This window comes from Molossus molossus, unplaced genomic scaffold (assembly GCF_014108415.1).
Source record: "Molossus molossus isolate mMolMol1 unplaced genomic scaffold, mMolMol1.p scaffold_m16_p_3, whole genome shotgun sequence".
Classification (NCBI taxonomy): Eukaryota; Metazoa; Chordata; class Mammalia; order Chiroptera; family Molossidae; genus Molossus; species Molossus molossus.
In genome coordinates this window covers 43,352,543-43,372,633 of record NW_023425366.1, presented here as the reverse complement: position 1 = coordinate 43,372,633, position 20,091 = coordinate 43,352,543, and the positions used below count along the sequence as shown (strand labels likewise).

Genomic DNA, 20,091 nt, shown 5'->3' with positions numbered 1-20,091 from the left:
GTTATTACAGGTAAATGCTAACTCTACTACATATGAAGGTCAATTCTGTTCAAAATTTTTAAAAAAGGCAATGAATGCATAATGTTAGTCTCTAAAAAGCTACCCTTAAATTAGATACACTACTGAAGTAGCCATAATAATATACAAAGCTGAACAATGATGAATAAAAACTCAAAAAAGACAAAGTGAGATAGAGAAAGGACTATGGAAATTATTAAAATATGCTTCATTATACTAAATTTTTCAAGTGATTAGGGGTTTACAATATTGTCAAAATCTTTCAGACTACCCAGACGACCCCATTTGTTAGTACTTGTGGAACCCACGACCCTTGGAATGAAGTGCGAGTTTCTAGACTAGTCATTAGATCCCAGTCTAATATTAGGCTCCCAATCTTATGTTCTCTGGAATAGAAGTCCATGCACTGGCACTAGAGTCTATTTAACCCTGATATAACGAGAATGAACACTGTAAGCCTGGAGGACACTGCTTACAGAGCAAGCATACAGACGATGGCTGGTTTTCGAGTCCAGGCAGCATTTTGGCTCCCTCGAAGCCTGGTTTCTGCTTGTATGGGAAAAGAAATGGCTTCTATAAGCTGCTACTAACTCTAAGGTAATTCATTTTTTTAATAGTAGTTTCTAATTTTAATTCACTTGAATTTTAATGTGGTTTGTATGGCATCACCATTATCCAGCAGATAATTCTACATTGTATATATACATATATTTTAATTAAATAAACAATTTTGACTACAGAAACTTTGGAAAACACAAAAGAACATTAAAATAAAGTAAAAGAGTTCACAAGGTCACAGATTTATTTTAGAGCATATGAAAAAGTGAATGTCTTACCCAACACTCTAGCCCCATTTCTTAAAGGTAATTACTATCAATAGTGTGTGAGGGTAACATTCTAAATTGTTTATAATGCTTATGAAAACATCCGTCCATACATACATACATAAACATTTATACATATACATTTATAGTTATTTTTCTTAAAACCAAAAAAGGTCATGCCATATAATTTTCTATAATATGCTTTTATTCTCTTAATATTTTTGTGGACATACATTCTAAACCAGTATATATAGATCTCCTCTTTCTTTCTTTTTTTTTTTTATCCTCACCCGAGGATATTTTTCCATTTTTTGTTCAGATAGAGTGGGAGGGAGAGAGAGGAAGGGAGAGAGAGACAGAAACATCGATGTGAAGGGACACATCAAGTGGCTGCCATCCGCACGACCAACCAGGGCCGGAGACAAACTACAACCGAAGTACATGCCCTTAGCGGGAACCGAACCCGGGTCTCTCCGGACCGCAGGCCAACACTCTAACCGCTGAGCCAAACCGGCCAGGGCTCTCCTCTTTCTTTAGTGGCTAAATAGAAGTCCACTTATGGACATGCCCTAATTTATTTAATCCATGTCATACTGATGAACATTTAGGTTACTTGTGATATTTTGTTATTACAATGAGACTGCAGAAAGCATTTCCAACATTTATTTTTAGATCTATGCTCTTATACTGCAGGGTAGTTCTTAGAATTATAAGTACTTTATAATAGGGTATATGCAGCTTAATATAAGATGAACGAGTCCAAATTACTCTTCAAGAAGGCTGAACCTATTTACCCTCTAACAATAGGATGTTATCCTTCATACCTATCTTTTGCTTTGTACTCATAATTTCTATTTCTTTGAGGTTTTCTTTTTATGTGATAATTCTTACATTTGAGCTCCAAGATACTTAATCCAGTTTTCAACAATGTTTTTGAGTTTCAAGATCTCTTTCATTTTCTCAGATTGCTCCTTTGTAATAACTTCTCTAGTCTCCCTAGGAATTTACATTATTTTCTTTTAGAGTTATTTTTATTTCTTCCTTTAAGGATACAGGTGTCTATTGTTTTGATTATGTCGTTTTTGCATATTTTCTAAAATCTGGTAAATCTGTAATATGTTCTGCTCCAATGGAAGAAATAATTCCTTTAAAACATTTGGTCCAATAAAATATCAGCAGTCTAGAAATTATAGTAGCCTTCACATATTTAGTAATAGCAAAGAAATTACTAAGTCACTCAATAATTTCTGGAGCATCTAATATTTGTTCAGTACCATCCTGAGTGATGGCATAGAAATCAAGATGAATAATGAGGGAAAGAAACCTAACTTCAGTAAATTCTTTAAACCAGTTTCTTCCCTCACCACTTAATCTTCTTAATAACCTGTGACATAAGCATTTTAAGGGTAAGAAGGCTGAGGCTTACAGAGATTAAATACTTAGCCTGAAGTCACACAATCAGTAAATGATAGATCTAGAAACTAAAAATGAGATTGTCTGAATTCTAAGACTATGCTCTTTCCATTATGGTATATTCATACCTTGAGAAAGTCTCTAAGGGAGCCTAAATTCCAAGGAGGGATATAAGTCAAATACATAAATAATAACAGTACATAATTATTTGGTAACTGCCTTAACAAAGAAACGAATAAAGCATTTTAAAATTCGTAGAAGGAAAGATTAAGCACAGGCTAAATAAGGGAAGGCTTCACAGAGGAGGCATTTGAACTGGACCGTGAGAGATGAGTAGGAGTTAGCCATAGGGAGATACAGTGAAGAAGCATCCAAACAGTGTGCCTAAACAAAGACTGAGAGGTGGAAAAACATAGGTGGATATTAAAACATTATGCTAAAGCACAAATATTTTAAAGGGCTAGCAGGGCTGGTAACAAAAATAGAGATAGGAAGAGAATCTGGGGCAAAGTCTAAATGCTGAGCATTTGGTGAATGGCCAGGTGAGAATATTTTCCTTCCATTTTTCCACACCTTTGAACTTCCAATTCTTTTTTTTACAATCAATTTCTTTTTTTTTCCTTTTCTTTTTTTTAATCCTCACCCGGGGACATTTTTTCCATATTTTGTTCAGATAGAGTGGGAGGGAGAAAGAGAGAGAGAAACATCGATGTGAAAGGGACACATCGAGTAGTTGCCACCCCCACGACCCAACCAGGGCTGGGGACAAACTGCAACCAAGGTACATGTCCTTAGTGGGAACCGAACCAGGGTCTCTCTGGACCGCAGGCTGACGCTCTAACCGCTGAGCCAAACCGGCCAGGGCTACAATCAATTTCTTAACTGATCTTTTTGTCTTCATTTTACCTACTCTCCACTATTTTAATACCCTACCAGTAACCCACAAACTCTTTAGTTTGCTGCCTTCTAAGAAATAACTTATGACCTCCTGATCAAAAATTTCAACAGCTTCCCTTTAGAGGTAAGTTAGACCTTAAGAGAATCCAACTTTGTTGATTGACCACCTTACCTCTGACCCTTTGCTATTTCAGACATACCTGATCTCCTCCTCCCTTTTTGATATTCTTTCTGTGTCCAGTGGTTTTACTCTTCCATTTCCTGCTCCTTAAATCGAGGTGATTCTTAGTAGCTGAGTCTCAACCCTTTCTTTTCTCTCTATTCTTTAGAAATTCTATCCACGTTCAGAACTTCAATTCTACCTAGCTTACAGCAGTCATTGCATAAAATTAAGATTGTTGACCTGATGCTCTTTACACATTTCCACTTTCAAGCTTAAATTCACATTTCTAACTGCCAGATGGATGCTTCTATTAGATACCATAAATGCATCAAATTGATCATTTAAAAGGTCAGATTGATCACTTTGGCTCCTCAAAACCCACGACCTTATTTTTATCTTTCCTATTTTTGATAAAGTCACCAGAATGCTGGCTGTGAGGCCCACCTTCTGGCACTTCCTGACTTTCTACAGCTAACTAGTAGTCGCATCCTTCTTACTTTACAAAGTCCCTTCCTTTCTGTGGCTAGTCACAGCTGTCTGGGCTTTCATGACTTCACTATTACAACAGTCTCCTACTTGGTCTGTGTGCTTCTGTTCTGACGTTTCTTACATTCATTTTGCACACTGGTGCCAGATCCTACAATTCGACTCCCCTGATCTTCACAACTCCCTAAATCCGACTGCTGTGCACTAATTTCTTTCCCAAGCATTTAATTCTCTCTCACGAACTACCTTCAAACTACTTTTCCAACTTTATCTCTCACATATCCTCTACAGTTATAATAAATTTCAGCCAAAACATACTAGTCATAATTACCTTGGCAAACTTGAGGCTTAAGCACACATGCCCCTTTGTTCATGCCATTTCCATGACCTAAAATGGTCTTTCCTCCCTATTTCAGTGTAAAATCTTCTTTCAAGGTGTCTGGAGAGAGAGACACCTGCGCGCAGCCTCCGAGCAAGGCTGCCGGCCTCACTGAGCCCAGTTCTCTCACCTCTAAATGTTGGCTAATTTAGCACGTGTATTATAAGACTAATGCAAATTTTAAAGATTAATATGAGTAAGAACATTATCTGGTGCTTAGAAGGCAGTTTTTAAATGATAAAATGTGCTACAATCCATTCATGATTGTAAAATTACATAAGCAATTTAAAGAATTACAGCGAGAAATAAAAATGAATGATTTCAAGTAAAAATTGATGATAGAATAATACTAATTTCTACACTATTAAAGATGTCTACTGTTGTTAATTTTTTCTTTTTAAAACTAATATCCGTTACAAGAGATTAAACAAAACATTTGTACAAAAAAAAAAAAGATGTTAATTAGAAGATCTAGATCTGACATCATTATATAGCCACAAGAAAGCAATTAATCCTTTGTCTTTGCCTCCATTTTATTAACTGAGAACAGTCCGAAGAGGGTGTAAATTAATATTTCTGAAATGCATAATATAATTATAAGATAAATGTAAAAAGTGATTACACTCTGCAGATTTTATTTCGATTCCTTCAGATTTAGGATCTGAAAGCCCACTATCCAAGGAAATGTGAGATGTGGAATACAGCCATGTTCATCTCAGACACAAAGTAGTTGAAGTGTAGATATAGTGGGATTTTTCAATATTGCCCAAGCCAGTAATGGAATGGCAAACATGATACAGACACCCTAATTCATTGTGCAGTTTCTCACTTAATCTGCTACTTACCCATTGAATGAAAAGTACATTTAGACTTGAGTACCTTATTTTTAAGCTAAATATTTTTTATACCATAGAAAACACTATGAACAAATGATTACACGGGAAAGTTTTTATAGCTACAGTGTGTTTACATTTTTATCAGACTATTTATATTACTTTATAAAAAAATTTTAAAATCTTGAAAATTTTTTAACCATGCAGCTTTTCAGTTTCAGATTGATAATTTAAAATGGCAAAGACAAGTACCTTGCATAATTTTCAGTCAGTTTTTATTTTTTCCCAGATGCTTTTCTAATTTTCTCTAGTTTCCAGGAATGTGTCTTAGGAAACTTTTGAATTATATCTGATCTTTTTTCTTATGGCATAAGAAATATCTTAATATAAGGGTGGTAAACTTACACATGAGCTTCTCTAACATTCATCTTAAAAAAAAAAAAAGGTAAAATTGTCAAGACCTGATCATTTGACATGTTTTTGAAGAGAACTTTCATCTGCGAAAATGAATGAATTATGCATAAATTTCTTATATAAGACAGTAAATGAATGTGCTTAGAGACCCTGTTAAGCAAGGTGATAGCTGACCACACATCCATTACAGATCATTGTTACTTGGACCATGGATGTAACACTTGCAGTTAGCTTAAACCTGCTATTTCCCAACATCTGATAATAATTTATAACACATAAAAATGATTGAAAACCAAACAGTATGCCATTCCTGATTTTTAGTCTTTTGCTTTAATAACAAAAGTACTGAATCTGTTTGTAATGAAACAACAGTTTGGCTGTTGATGAAATCATAAAAGAGCTGTAATAAAAGCCTATCATATATATATTAAAACTATAGATGTAAGACCTGACTTTTAAACTTTGGTATCATCAGCAGCAGCAGAGGTGCATGTTTATCATATATCAGAAAGTATCAGCATATGCTGTGGCTTATACACAAGTTTTAAAAACACATACATATATCCAGGGCACATCTAACCAAATTAAATCAGGGAACTCCACTACGTGTCCAAAGCTCTGCTCTACCTATTATTAGCAGTATGGCTTTAGACAACTAAGCTAATCCACATTATGTCTCAGTTTCCTCATCTTGAAATGAAAATACGAGTAAGGTTTGAGGGGAAAAAAATGATTCCACAAAAATTACTTAGCATACTTAATATGGTGCTTGGTCCAGAATATGTACTTAACATTAGTTTGCTTTCATTATTACCATTATTGTTCTCACTTCCACTACCAACACTACTTTTATTCTTACTATTTATAGAACCAGTTACTGACAAAATGAGACCTCTGGCTAACTAAAGAGATCAAAAAGGCAAATCCTTCCATTTTTCTCAAGGGTGCACAGATTTAAAAAGTTTACTGAGCCCTGGCCGGTTTGGCTCAGCGGTTAGAGCATTGACCTGCGGTCCAGAGAGACCTGGGTTCGGTTCCCGCTAGGGGCGCATACCTCGGTTGCAGTTTGTCCCTGGCCCTGGTCGGTCGTGCGGGTGGCAGACATTCGATGTGTTCCTTTCGCATCGATGTTTCTCTCTCTCCTTCTGTTCCTCTCTCTCCCTCCCACTCTACCTGAACAAAAAATGGAAAAATGTCCTCTGGTGAGGATAAAAAAATAAAAATAAAAAATAAAAAATAAAAAGTTTACTGATAGGTTTCTGCATTTGATATACTGCTTGGATTAAATACCATATGCCATGAAAATGAGAAATGTAACAATTTAAAAAATTAAAAATTTCTTTCATTATGATCTACTTGAAGGGTAAAAATTAAACATACCAACAAAGAAATACATATACACACACACATATGCATATGCACAAATTCTATGAGAGCAGCTAAATTAACTACATCATTTTATTCTAAGTGGTCCTGGAAAGCTTCTATTAGAAGATAAAATTTAATCTGAGAGATAATGTTCTTTCTACAGGTCCTCTATAATCTGTTAGACCAACATGTAGGACTAGAAAGACTATATACCTATCAGCAAGTACACTGCAATTTGGAAAGAAGGAGAAATCTAAATGCACCCGCATAAAACCTGCACTTACAATCTTACTCCTTTCACATGAAAGATCACATTTATTTTTAAATAAAAAGTTTAGACATCAGATGTAGTTTGCCATCAATCTTTGTAAGATTTCTTTCAAATCTTAAAAAAATGGTATCATCTTTTCCAAAATAGACTAAACAAGAGTGAATACTGCATAAAATCATAATATATTCGTGACAACAGTAGGTGATATTGCTATTCTGTCTAAACACCCAGTAAGAAGTTCAGAATTAAACATGCTATTTCACAGCAAGAACTTGGCTTAGCCAATATTTCACAGAAGTGGAGCAAATTTGTTATGGCAGAAATGCGGTTTTTAGCCATATGTCTATTCCTCAATCCAACTTTACAAATGATATTAACTCAATATGAAAAACAAATGAGATTTCCATTTCCAGTAAGGGAGCATACCAGTATCCTGAAAACTCTCTTTCAATAAAATACTTAGAAATGTTAAATAAGTACATAAAAAAATACTTTTAAATGCATAGCTTAACATACTAAAAACAGAGGAGTTGAAAAATAAGGAGAGGACTGAAAACCAGAGCAACAGCATTAGAATTATTAGGGACACTCTGAGTTATTAGTCTTGGTAACCTAGGAAGGTGACTTTTAACATGGGGTTTTAATAATCAGGATAGAACTGCTACTCCTATACACAAAACTAAGAATTCTCCATTTATTGGAAGGATGGGAATAACACATCTACTGAAAAACACAGAATGACCACAAAAATGCTTATCTGTCTCCGGTTCATATAGCAAGCAGGCTCTCAAGCTAATGAATATTCAAGGACTACTTTTAATTAAAATCACCAGTGATCTATAGTACTCTAATGCACCTGTTAGAATCAAAGGCAAATTCTATATGAAGGAAGGAATCCTCAATCCTTCTGTAAAGAATTCTAAAATAAAATAGCTTGCAATAAAAAGATTTCATAAAATACAGTGAAACAAGGCATTATGTGTGAGAATCAGGGGAAAAGATAAGAGTCTGACACTCAAATCTTCAGATAATGCAAAAATAAAATAATATGCTTATTATATGGAGAGAATGAAAGAGAATAAAAAAATCAAATATAAGATCTACAATAACTGGAAAAAGAATCACAACAACTTAGAAGGGATAAATAGAATGGCTAAAGTTAAATTCAATGAAAAGTTGAGTGGCTGAAAAAGAGAGAGACTGGATTATATATAAATATATATAATCTTTCAGGATGCAAAACAGAGTGAAAAAATCAACTATAGGAGGTTAAAAGACACGGAAGACACAGTGAGAAGTCTGCTACATTTATAAGTGAATTTGCAGGAAGAGAAAATAAAGAGACCAAAATCAAGACAACAATATCTGAGAATTTCCCAAAATTGATTAAAAACTTCAGTCTTCAGATTCAGGAAGCTCAATAAATTCAAGCAGGATAACAAAAAAATTCAAATGTAAGCATATCATAGGAAAAATGCAGAGCTTAAAAGTGACCTTAAAACAATCAACATGAAATAATAAAGATACATCATTTGAAATTAAGCTAACCTTTTTCTTTGATAAAGAAAAAGAGAAAGTGGACTGACATACCATGAGAAGAAAGCAGACATGGGCTTATGCAACATAAGACACAAATGATGTCTTTCATTACCATCATTAAAGTGAAGAAAAAAAACAGCTGGATGCTTCAACAAAAATGATTATAAATTAGATTATAAATTAGCTAACTAGCCCTGGCTGATTTGGCTCAGTCATAGAATGTTGGCCCTCAGACCAATGAGTCACAGGTTCGATTCCAGCCAAGGGCACGTACCTTCATCCCCAGCCCTGGTTGGGGTTGTGTGGGAGGCAACCAGTCAATGTGTCTCTCTCACATTGATGTTTCTCTCTCTCTCCTTCCTTCCCACTCTATCTGAAGAAAAACAGAAAAATATCCTCGGGTGAGGATTAAAAAAAAAAAAAGCTGCATCAGATAAAATAATGTGTACCTAAAAAGGATGAGGCCATTTTTGTGAGGGTCATACTTGCTTGGTGACAGATAAGCATTATGTGAATTATTTATTAAAGATTTCCCATTTCCCACAGTGTCCTTGGCTTGCTAAGTTTGCTTTCCTGACATCAAAATGATTTCAACATTAAGTTAAAGAATGAAAATGTGAACTATTTTTTAATCCTCACCCCAGCATATGTTCCTTTTTTAAAAAAAAAAAAAAATTGATTCTAGAGAGAAGAAAAGAGAGACAGAGAGAGAAACATTGATTGGCTGCCTCCCATACATGCCCAGATTGGGGATTGAACCTGCAACCTAGGTATGTGCCCTGACTGGAATTGAGCCTGAGACCCTTTGGTGTACGGGTTGACACACCACACTAACCAAGACTGAACAAATACTTTTAAAATACCATACATAGTATGAATTAAATAGGGGGAAAATGAGGCAGAAGTTTTTCTGGCATTCAGCTAGACTTTCATCAGTATGAATTAGAATAGTATCAGTTGGCTTCTAGAGGATCATAAAGTTTTACACAGTGTCTCACAAATGGAGTTGCATATAAGTCATCCTGTTAAGTCACTGAAACTTTTCACATTTTAGTTCAGGGACCTCTTCCCCAACGCATTTTAGAGATTGTAAGGTCCCTCCTTCACCTGCAAGCCCATTCCCTGTGGCTTCTGAATCATTTGTGATGAAGGCAAAAAGTAGATTATGAGTTTTTATTCTACTCAAGAATGAATCATTGTTTTAGGTCTATACTTAAGTATACCAAAGTGTAGTCCTTCTCATAATAGCTACAAGATAATGATGGTAATGATATTATTATTATACGTTGGTTTTCTAATTCTAATTTTAGGCAAGAGTGGGTGGGTGGGAGTTCCCATGTTCCCTGGGAAATAGTTTGCTTGTTTTTACAAGACAGAAGAGTCATGAGATAGATGGCGCTTTTGCTTACCTGACTTTGAAAATTGTCCTTCCTTACTGCCTTGTTTAATTGGCAAGCTTGGACCCTTGGTACAGATGCCTTCCCAAATCAAGTCTGCTACGTCCTTTTGACCTTCAGACTCTGTGATTTGTTTGCCTTCAAGTGACTCCTCAAACTGGAACCAGGGTAATTTTTTTAAGCTCAAATTTGATCTCACTGCTTTCTTGCTGTAGTACCCCATAATTCTCAGAATCCATACTCATGAACTCTACTACAAGGTTCTTCACGTTCTCAGCTCTGCTTTACTCTCTAGCTGCCTCTGGTGCAACACCCTCTGCATGCATTCCACACATTCTAAAACCCCGTTAGTTCTCTATTAGAATGCATCTTAATCTCTGTTACCTAATCCTCATGGCCTAAAGCATGCCTCCCTTCCATGGCCCTTCTCCTCACCTATCACAGTTATCCTTCAGATCTCAGTTTCCATGCCACTTTCTCTACAAAGACTTTTGAATTCTCAATATTGGTATACAAGATCTCTATATTTAACCTCACTGTCATACTTACCCTATCATATTTTAACTGCCTGCCACTTCTTCGAAATTTCCATTAGTCCAATAAAACTGAGTCATTTCACTTTTGCAACCCTCATAACTAGCACAGAATCTGACACATAAGCAGTACTCAGCACTCAATAAATATGTCAAATCAAACTAAATGCTGGTAGCACTAATTTTTCTTTTAGATTGCTTAGTGTGGCAATTTTCATCATTTTAGTGAGTAAAAAAGTACATTTAACAGTAAAAAATTCATTTCTCTTAAGAACTGACAAAATGTTTCAATGCTAAAAGCATGTATCCTTCAACTCAGCAATTCTAGGCATGCATCCTAAGGATTCAAAAGTGTGCAGGTACCTGGACAAATGCAAGTGAAGAATGTTGTGGCTGCTCATTACAACATTGTTCATGATGGGAAATGCCTATTTAAAATAATGAGATTACATAATATAGATTACATATAAAATCATGTGTGTGGTGGGGGAGAGATGAACCACAGAACTTATATGCATGTGTGCATGAACAATGGACATGGACAACAAAGCTGGGGACAGGGCGGGGAGGGAGAGGAAGGGAGGAATCAGTGGGGAAAAAAGGAGAAACATCTGTAACAAAAATTAATTAATTAAATTTTTTAAAAAATCATGTGTTTGTGAGTGTGTGCATGCCAACATCCAAAAAAATAGAGAAGGATTTGAAAAGTTTACCAAAATAAAAAACAAATTAGTTCTGTAGAATGCAATACCATGTGACTTAATGATTTTATAAACTCCTAATTCTCTTTATAAAGATAAACTTACTTCTGTTTATAAAAAGAAAAGTTTCTTTTCTAGGTGGACTATTTCAAATGATTTTCCCTGAATATCTGCGGTAGGTATTATGACTCATTGTTCCTTCTGTTCCCTTCTCTAATATAATATTTAAAAAATCAAAAGAAGTTAAATTTAATCAGTATGCTTATTTGTATTATTTTTACCAACTTAAGAATCCAGTTATCAAAACTTTTTGATTTCAATAATGGTCTTACTGAATAACCTCAAATATTTTAGGAGTATTTTTTTTTTTTAATAGAGTAGATTGAGTTCAGAAGAGAGGATGAAGCATGATTGAATGCTTGCTTATCCAATGCTCACATTTTTCTATTTGCAAAACAGATCATAGGATGCATTCCAATTTGTACTAATTAATAAGTCTATTACCATAATGTCAGTATTGAAACTTTAAGCAAATTTCTACTGTAATTTTATTACCTATCAATATGGATAAATAAATCCACTGTATTAATTTGATAAACTTAAAAGCTCATCTCACTGAAAAACATTTTATTCAAATTTGATCTCACATATCAAAACAACACATTTTGGGAAGTAGGCTGATATAAGCTTCTGCTCTATGTCCACTGTGCCATTAAGAAGGTGTTTAGAGTGAATACAAACCTCTACATTTTTTAAAGCTCTTTCCTATTCTAGGAGCCTTGGGGGGAAGGAGATGGGGAATACTTCAGCCAGTAAACAAGACAATGAGAAGAGAAAAGGAAGGTTTTATAATTTTTCAACAGTAAACAGTAAAACTCCAAATTTAAAGGAAAAGAAAAATAGTTTCCCTTCCTTTCTAGATACCACATACACTATACAGTAAAAAAGTATTTGGCTACAACAGGCACCCACAGCAGGGGCCATCAATTGTGTGTTCTGACTTTTGCAAAAATTTTAACCTTCATTGTGGGCTTAAAGATTTGCTCTAAATTAATCTGCAGATTCTCTACTTCTAGAACTCTGGCTGTTATTTAGCTAAAAACAAGCTGCACACTCAGAGACATTAGTGACTAGATGCAGAGCTGACTAATGCCCAGGCTAATGCTGCAGAGAAGGCCAGTTTTTCTTTTCCGTAAGTCTACGTAGACTTAACCTTTCTGTGGGTTTCCTATTCTGTTACCACCTGGCAGACCAACAGGACCAGAAAATTTGCTTGAACTGTGCTCGACCAAACCTTCAAGAAAATAAGGACAAGATGTGAGCCAGGAAAAGCACTTTGGAAACTACTTGCACCTAATAAAAACATCTTTAATTTAGCTAATGTGAAATCCAAACTAGTTCACTCCAAATGGAAAAGATGCTTTATTTATATTTATGTGAGTTCCTAATTTAGGCTTGATTCATGCTTCATGAATAACAGCTACCATTTCATAGAATAAGGTGCACATTTGGCCTTCATGTACCCCCACTGCATTTTGTTGAACTAATATGAGATAGTGGCAAGATTCAATATTTGCCCTTCATTCTGTCAATAAACTAATTTTTTTTAATGGAGTACATTCATTAAAAAATTATAATCAGTAAAGTAATATGATCAAAATTTCACATGGTTACTTTTTATCTTTTTCTCTATTCCAAAAATGTTCCAAGTTAATAAGCACATCTAGATACACTATCTCATTTTGTCCTCATATCAAACTCTAAAGGGTTTTTATTTTTACAGGTGGGGATTGGACAGAGGAAACAGCATATGCAAGTATAATGAGGCAAGAAACAACAAAGCACATGAGGTAACACTTTAGCTTACCTGGTGGATAGTGTACAATAACTAGAACTATGAAGTATAAACCTGGGAGAATAAAAAGGATATATTTTACACATACTACACCTTCAGCACTGAAACAAAAGTGTTTCGATATACCAGTTAAAGACTGTAAGAAAACAGTGGGGACAGATGAAAAGTATTTTCAATGGAATATAGTTTAAAAGCAGTTCTAAAACTGGAGCACATATCAGAATCACCTGAGGGCTTGTTAACACACAAATTGCTGTGAAAATTTTTTTTAGTTTGACAAAGTTCTATTTGCTTATTTTTTCTTTTGTTTCCTTTGCCTGGGAAGGCATATCCAAAAACATATTGCTAAGAGTGATGTCAAATGGCTGACTACCTAGTTTTCTTCTAGGAGTTTTATGGTTTCAGGTCTTACATTGAAGTCTTTAAACCATTTTGAGTTTACAGGTGTAAGATAGTGGTCTAGTTTCTTTCTTTCTCTCCCTCCCTCCCTCCCTCCCTCCCTCCTTCCTTTCTTTTTTGCATGTATCTGTTGTTTTCCCACCACCATTTATTAAAAAGACTGTCTTTACCACATTGTACATTCTTGCCTCTTTTGTCAAACATTAGTTGGCCACATAGCTGTGGGTTTATTTCTGGGATCTCTATTGTGTTCCACTGATCTGTGTGTCTGTTTTTATGCCAGTACCATATTGTTTTGATATAGCTTCTACTATAGACATCAGGTAAGCGTTATACCTCTAACTTTGTTCTTTCTCAATATTGTTTTGGCTATTCTGGGTCTCTTGTAAGTTCCATTTAACTTGTATTATTATTATTATTTTAAAAAATGTTTTTTCCTTTATTGATTTTTAGAGAGAGAGATGGAAACATAGCTGAGAGAGAACATTGACTGGCCGCCTCCTGCATGCCCCACACTGGGGATTTGGCCCACAACCTGGGCATGTGCCCTGACCAGGAATCGGACCGGCAACCTTGTGGTACATGGGTCGATGCTCAACCACTGAGCCACACCAGCTGGGCAGGATTATTTACTGTAATTCTGTAAAAACTGCCATTGGTATTTTGATAGAAATTTCACTGAATCTGTAGATTGCATACAAAACACTAATTTGAAAAGAAACATGCACCTCTATGTTCGCTGCAGCATTATTTACAGTAGCCAAGATACGGAAGCAACCTAAGTGTGCATCAACAGATGAATAAAGAAGATGTGAGGTATATGTACACACACACACACACACACACACACACACACACAAAATGGAATATTACTCAGTCATAAAAAGAATGAAATTTTACCATTCACGACAATATGGATAGACCTAAAGAGTATGCTAAGTAAAATAAGTCAGACAGAGAAAGGCAAATACCATATGATTTCACTTATAAGTGGACTCTAAAAAAGAACATAGCAAACAAAACAGAAACAAACTCATAAATAGAGAACAAACTGATGGGTGGTAGATGGTAAGGATGTTAGGGGGATACGTGAAAAAGGTGAAAGTAATTAAGAAGTACAAATTGCCAGCTATTAAAATAGTCATAGGGATGTAAAGTATAGCACAAGAAATATAGTCAGTAACATTGTAACAGCCAGGCACCATGTCAGAAGGGTACTAGACTTCTCAGGATTATCACTTTGTAGTGTATATAAATGTTTAATCAGTTATACACCTGAAACTAATATAATATTGTATGTGGAATATAATAAGAAATTTAAACAATTTTAAATAAATAAATCAAATATACAATTATATATGTAAAATACCCACTCAAATTGTTATGGGAAATTTTAAGCCAGAAAAGATTAATGCTGTTGTATTAATATTAAACACCAAAACACCCCAGTGAGCTGTGTTGAACAGGTATCCATCATAAAACATAGTCAAAACAACTAAAGAGAAAACTGAAACCCTAGCCTGAGAATCAGCAGTATGGGCTAGCACTTCAGCTTTATCTGATGATGTGTGTCATATAATGGTGGTGTGCTTTGAAATCACACATAGGGAAGTTTTTCACAGGTTATAAAGGCACTTGGCTCAACAGTCTGGGCAGGCAAAGTTCTTTTTATACAGATGTAGATTTCTGATGTTTTATTCACTATGTATGTTCGTGACTTCATTTTACTCACATTGAAGGTTTAAATATATTTTAAAATCTAGCATCATCATATTAAATATTCTAATTCTTCCACTAATCATATTTAAATTCATTTAAATATCAACAAATGAATAAAACTTACAGATTGGCAGCTTGTGAAGAATGAACGGTAGGGTAACTGGCATGGCAGATAAAAATGCATGGTTATCTCAAGTGAAACTACTTGGGTTGAAATTTTGCTGTGGTACTTTTTAGCTTTTGAACGTGGCTCCTCAAATCAAAAATGGGTCTAATAGTAGCAACTACCTTGTAGTTGTTGAGAGCATTTAGTGAATTAACATAGAACAATGTGTACATAAGTTGTGCCAAATACATTTATTATTACTTATTACTTGTATATTTTAACTTTATCAACAATAAAATGTTGGTATTACAATTCAAAAGTCAAAATAAATGAACAACCACATTTTAAACTTTCACACTCTCTGGAAAAGGTCTCACTAAGAATGAGAAAATCAACATAAAGGACTTAGTGTAGTCCCTGGGACATAATAAATGCTCATCCTAATAGTAGAATCCTAATAGAAAAACACAATAAGAAATTATCTGATTCCCTTCTAGAATGTTGCCTTCTTATTGCTTGTATACATTGTACCTTCCTTAGACAAACTTTTATATAAATGGTCTGTTTTCTTTTTAACAATATGCTTAAAACACTCAATTTTACCAATCCTAATAGGCCTATATCCTAGTAACGTTTGCCATTCTACTCTGAATTCTAATCAGGTCTTCCTATCTTTTAAAATTTTCTTTTTTTTTCTTTGAGGTACAATTTAGATACAATGTAAGTGTATCTTAAGTGTCAATGAGTTTTGACAGATGTATACACCTGTGTAACCCAAACTCCTAGTGTCTTTATTGTCTCAGAAAGTTCCCTTGTCCTCCTTTGCACATCATCTCTGCCATCCCTGCCACCTCCCCACACCCTGCCCACAAGCACTGTTCTGTTTCCTAGCACTATGGATTAGGTCTGCCTCTTTTGACAATTCACATTAAATGGAACCATACAGTATGTTCTCTTTGGTGTCAGGCTTCTTTCCCTTCAGTACAAAGTGTCTTTTGAGATTCACAGAAAGTATTATGCAGTAGCTGTTTCTTTTTATTGCTGACTACTATTCTAACATACGAATATAGTTTGTTTGCCCATCATCCTATTGATGAAAATCTGGGTTGCTCCTAGTTTTTGGCTATTATAAAGAGAGACATTATTAACATGCATGTACAAGTATTTTTGTGGAAAAGTGCTTCATTTCTCTTTGATAAATACTTGAGCATAAAAACTACCTGGGTACGATGGGTTACAGGGTTCATGTACACATAACTTATAAAAATGGTCAAACTGCTTTGTCATATTTTACACTCTCACCAGTGATTGGTGTTAATAGTTTTGGGTTGCTACATCCTTGCTAAAATTAGATTTCTCCATCTTTATTTATTTATTTATTTTTATTTTAGCCAATCTACTAGGTGTTACAGTGATTTCATTTGTTTCTCTAAATATGATGTTGAACACTTTTTTCATTTGCTTATTAGCCACCTAGTTGTCTTTCTATAAAATGTCTATTCAAGTCCTTTCCCCATTAAAAATTTTTTGTTTTTTAATGGTAAGATTCTAGATGTAAATCTTTATCAAAAGTACATGTCACAAGTATTTTCTACCAATCTGTGGCCACCTGTTTGTTTTCTGAAGGATGTCTTTTGATAACTTGAAATTTTAAATTTTGTGGAAGTCCCTACTATCCCTTTAAAGTACAATTGACACTGAAATGATGTAAAGTGCACTCATATTTCAAATAATCATTTATAGAGTGCAGAAGAATACATGAAGCCCAAATGAGTTTTCAGTAAGAGGCCTCGATCTGTCACTGACTCCTGATCCAGGTTTCTTCCACTGCTCTGATACATAAGACCTGACTAAATGGCTTTCCACTTGTAAGCCTTTTTTCCCCCTGACTTTTAAGACGATTCTTAATGATTCCTCGACTTCTAGTATTTTAGTAATGCTATCTTATCTCTGCAACTATACTGAATATACCCTCCTGGTTGCCAAAAGCTGCTAACAGCTTTGTGGATGTGATTCTTATCTTACCTAACAGTAGGTGCCTGTCAGAGGTTCTACTTTTATAGGCTTGTACTATTAGATTTCTTAAACCTGGTAGCCATCAGGTGAAATCCTGACTGAGCATATCCTGCCCACACATAAGCATTAGTCTTTGTCTTTTTTTGGATCATGGTAGAACCCCAGTCAGTGAGTAAATGTGGTGAAAAAGGAAGTGCCGTCTTTATTAGGCAGTGATGAATGAACTGAATACTGAAATTTAAACCGGTAATAAATGGTGCTGCCTAGACTTTATTATTTAAAACAATATATCGCCCAGCTGTTAACTTACTCAAACCTTAAATCAAGCAAGAGCTTACATCTCTAGTCTGGTACCTTCTCAGGGAGAATGGACTGGAAAACGCATTGTCAACTGACACTTTTCACTCTGCTACTAAAATACTACGATTCTTTATGGGCTTTTACATATTTATAGATTTTTATCAACATACTTATATTTTCAAACTGGGCTGGCAACATCTGGCTCCTCACACAGTGTTATTGTATGAAGATTATTTACAGAAACAATAAAATTTAATGTAGATTTGATTTTCAGAATTATAAAAAATGGAATTTATTATACAGAAAGGCTTTGAAAAGACAACTAAGAATAATTCCATTCCTACTGCCTCCAAACATTCCTTCTAATGCTTATTTTGCACTCAAATTATATTCCTTAAAATTACAACTGATCTAATATGATCTTCTTTTCTTCTAATGAACATGATATTCCAGAATGATCCAAGTCCCTAAATTTTTCCTGGGATTAATTTTTGCAACTAGAGCAATAAGAGAACCCCCCAAATTTCTTACCCTGAATGTTACCAATAAAAAACAAAAACTTTTTGAAAAACTTAACTATTAAAAGTTCAGATTAAAATCCAGGAACCGCTCATATGTATATTAAATTTCCTTAAGATAAGCATGAAAGTGGCATAACAGCCCTGAAAATATAAATACAGAACATAGTTTTGAGAATATTTTAAAAAGCTAATTATCAGCTCTACAGTAAATGCTTTATAAGGTTTCTTCTAATTAGGAAAAGTATTTGCATTCACTTTTGAAAATATACTCCACAAAAACTTTAATTAAAGCATAAATATATTAACATTTTAAAAACTGGAACAGCTAGAACAAATAAATTGTGTCAGTAAGTACTGATTTACATGGTGAATGTTAGTGATGTAATTGGTACATAAAGGAGCCCACCCCTTTTTTTAGCTTTTTAAACAGAATGTGAGATATTTGTTTTTAAAAAATCATTAATGTTGAAGATTGCCGTAATCTAAAACAAAAAACAAAAAACACAAAATCTGCATCCAAAAAGCACAATCTGTAAGTTTTTGGACTAAAGAGGAAGGTGATGTTAATAATCCCCCTAACCCAATCTTCCTCTTGATAGCTGAATTTACATTCCTCCTGCTTATATTATAGATATTTTATAAACAGTTATTTTCTTTCTTTGCTTATCCCTTGGGGGCCTAAAACAAAACTGTATTAAATCAAGAAAGAATTATATTTTATAAAAGCACATGTCAGGGAAAATGTCTAAATAAAAAAGTTACTCTCATGTGTTCAATCTGATAGCTATTCATACTTCCATATTCTCAGGCAAACCTGAAGATGTTTTCTGAATAATTTTTTTATACTCAACCAAATATTATTTGTGAAATGGCCTTGATGGGAAATACTTTAAATAGGTATAGTGTTACCAGATTATCCCTAACTGTTCACTGTGTAGGCTTGCTTTGGTCATCATTCAATAAACCCTTACCTCTGTAAGGTTAAACAAGGTGTTCTACTTGTTTGAGCCTCATAGCACTTGGTTTCTGTTCATAAACAGAGTGTAAGTATGCCTTACACATTTCTTATTTTGCTCTTAAAGAAGCAGTAAATTAATTAAAATTGCCTTATTTTAAACACAGAATGGAGCCCTGCTCTCTCTCAACAATACACAAGGTGAAACAGCTACAAAGCACCTGAATGTTCGTTACACCAACATGTTCAGAGAAAGATATATACTATCTAGTTGCAAACACAAAGTCTCTGAGAATGTTGATTTCTTTCACTGTTAACAAAATACTACTTAAAACATAACTACTCAGGAGTGACAACTGTCTGCTCTTACATTCTTATTTATTCACAAATCACTTTTTTCAAATATGACAACAATAAATCTCATTTCCAAAAGGTCAAGAATTGCTAATTGTTAGATCATTAAGACTGAGGTTACCAAGCATTTAGTCAAGATAGCAAAAATTTAAACATGTCCACACTAACTATAAACTTGGCTCAGAGCACCAGTGATCTCATATCAGCCTGTAGGCACTGAAGGAGAGGAAAGGAGAAGAGAAAGACTAAACACTACAACTCCAAATGTAGTAAACTAGATTACTTTTTGACAAGATTCTTAAAAAAACAACAACAAACAAACAAACTCAAAAAACTTAATTCCTAGGTACACTAAAATAGTTATAGTGGAATCAGCATGTTTCTCTTTCACAAGTGTTACGAAAAAAAAAAATTCCTGGAATTAAAGAGAGAAGCACACTATTAAACCCATGGATAGTTTATGACCCTAAGCTAGGACAGTGATGGGTACTTATGAGAAAAACACATAAGAGTCAACATCAGTGCTGAAAATTGGTATATGAATAGAGCAACAGCCATAAGAAGAGCTATTTCTAAGTTGTCTTTATTTTACCCTAAAGCACGGAACATTGACTCTATTAAGAACCTCTA

General features: G+C 34.5%; 1 protein-coding gene across 4 annotated transcripts in view; it reads right to left on the bottom strand.

Moving 5' to 3' along the window:
* CWC27 (CWC27 spliceosome associated cyclophilin) overlaps window positions 1-20,091 on the bottom strand; it is a 187,965-nt gene that overhangs the window by 82,651 nt on the left and 85,223 nt on the right. For 2 of the 4 annotated variants that reach the window (XM_036280301.1, XM_036280303.1), the window contains exon 11: window positions 13,104-13,145. The exons of 1 other annotated variant lie outside the window; for it this stretch is intronic. In XM_036280301.1, the coding sequence (XP_036136194.1) occupies window positions 13,104-13,145 (42 nt within the window). Of the gene's footprint in view, window positions 1-10,932; window positions 10,964-13,103; window positions 13,146-20,091 lie in introns of those variants that run through there. One more of the 4 variants, XM_036280304.1, reaches the window with a different exon arrangement.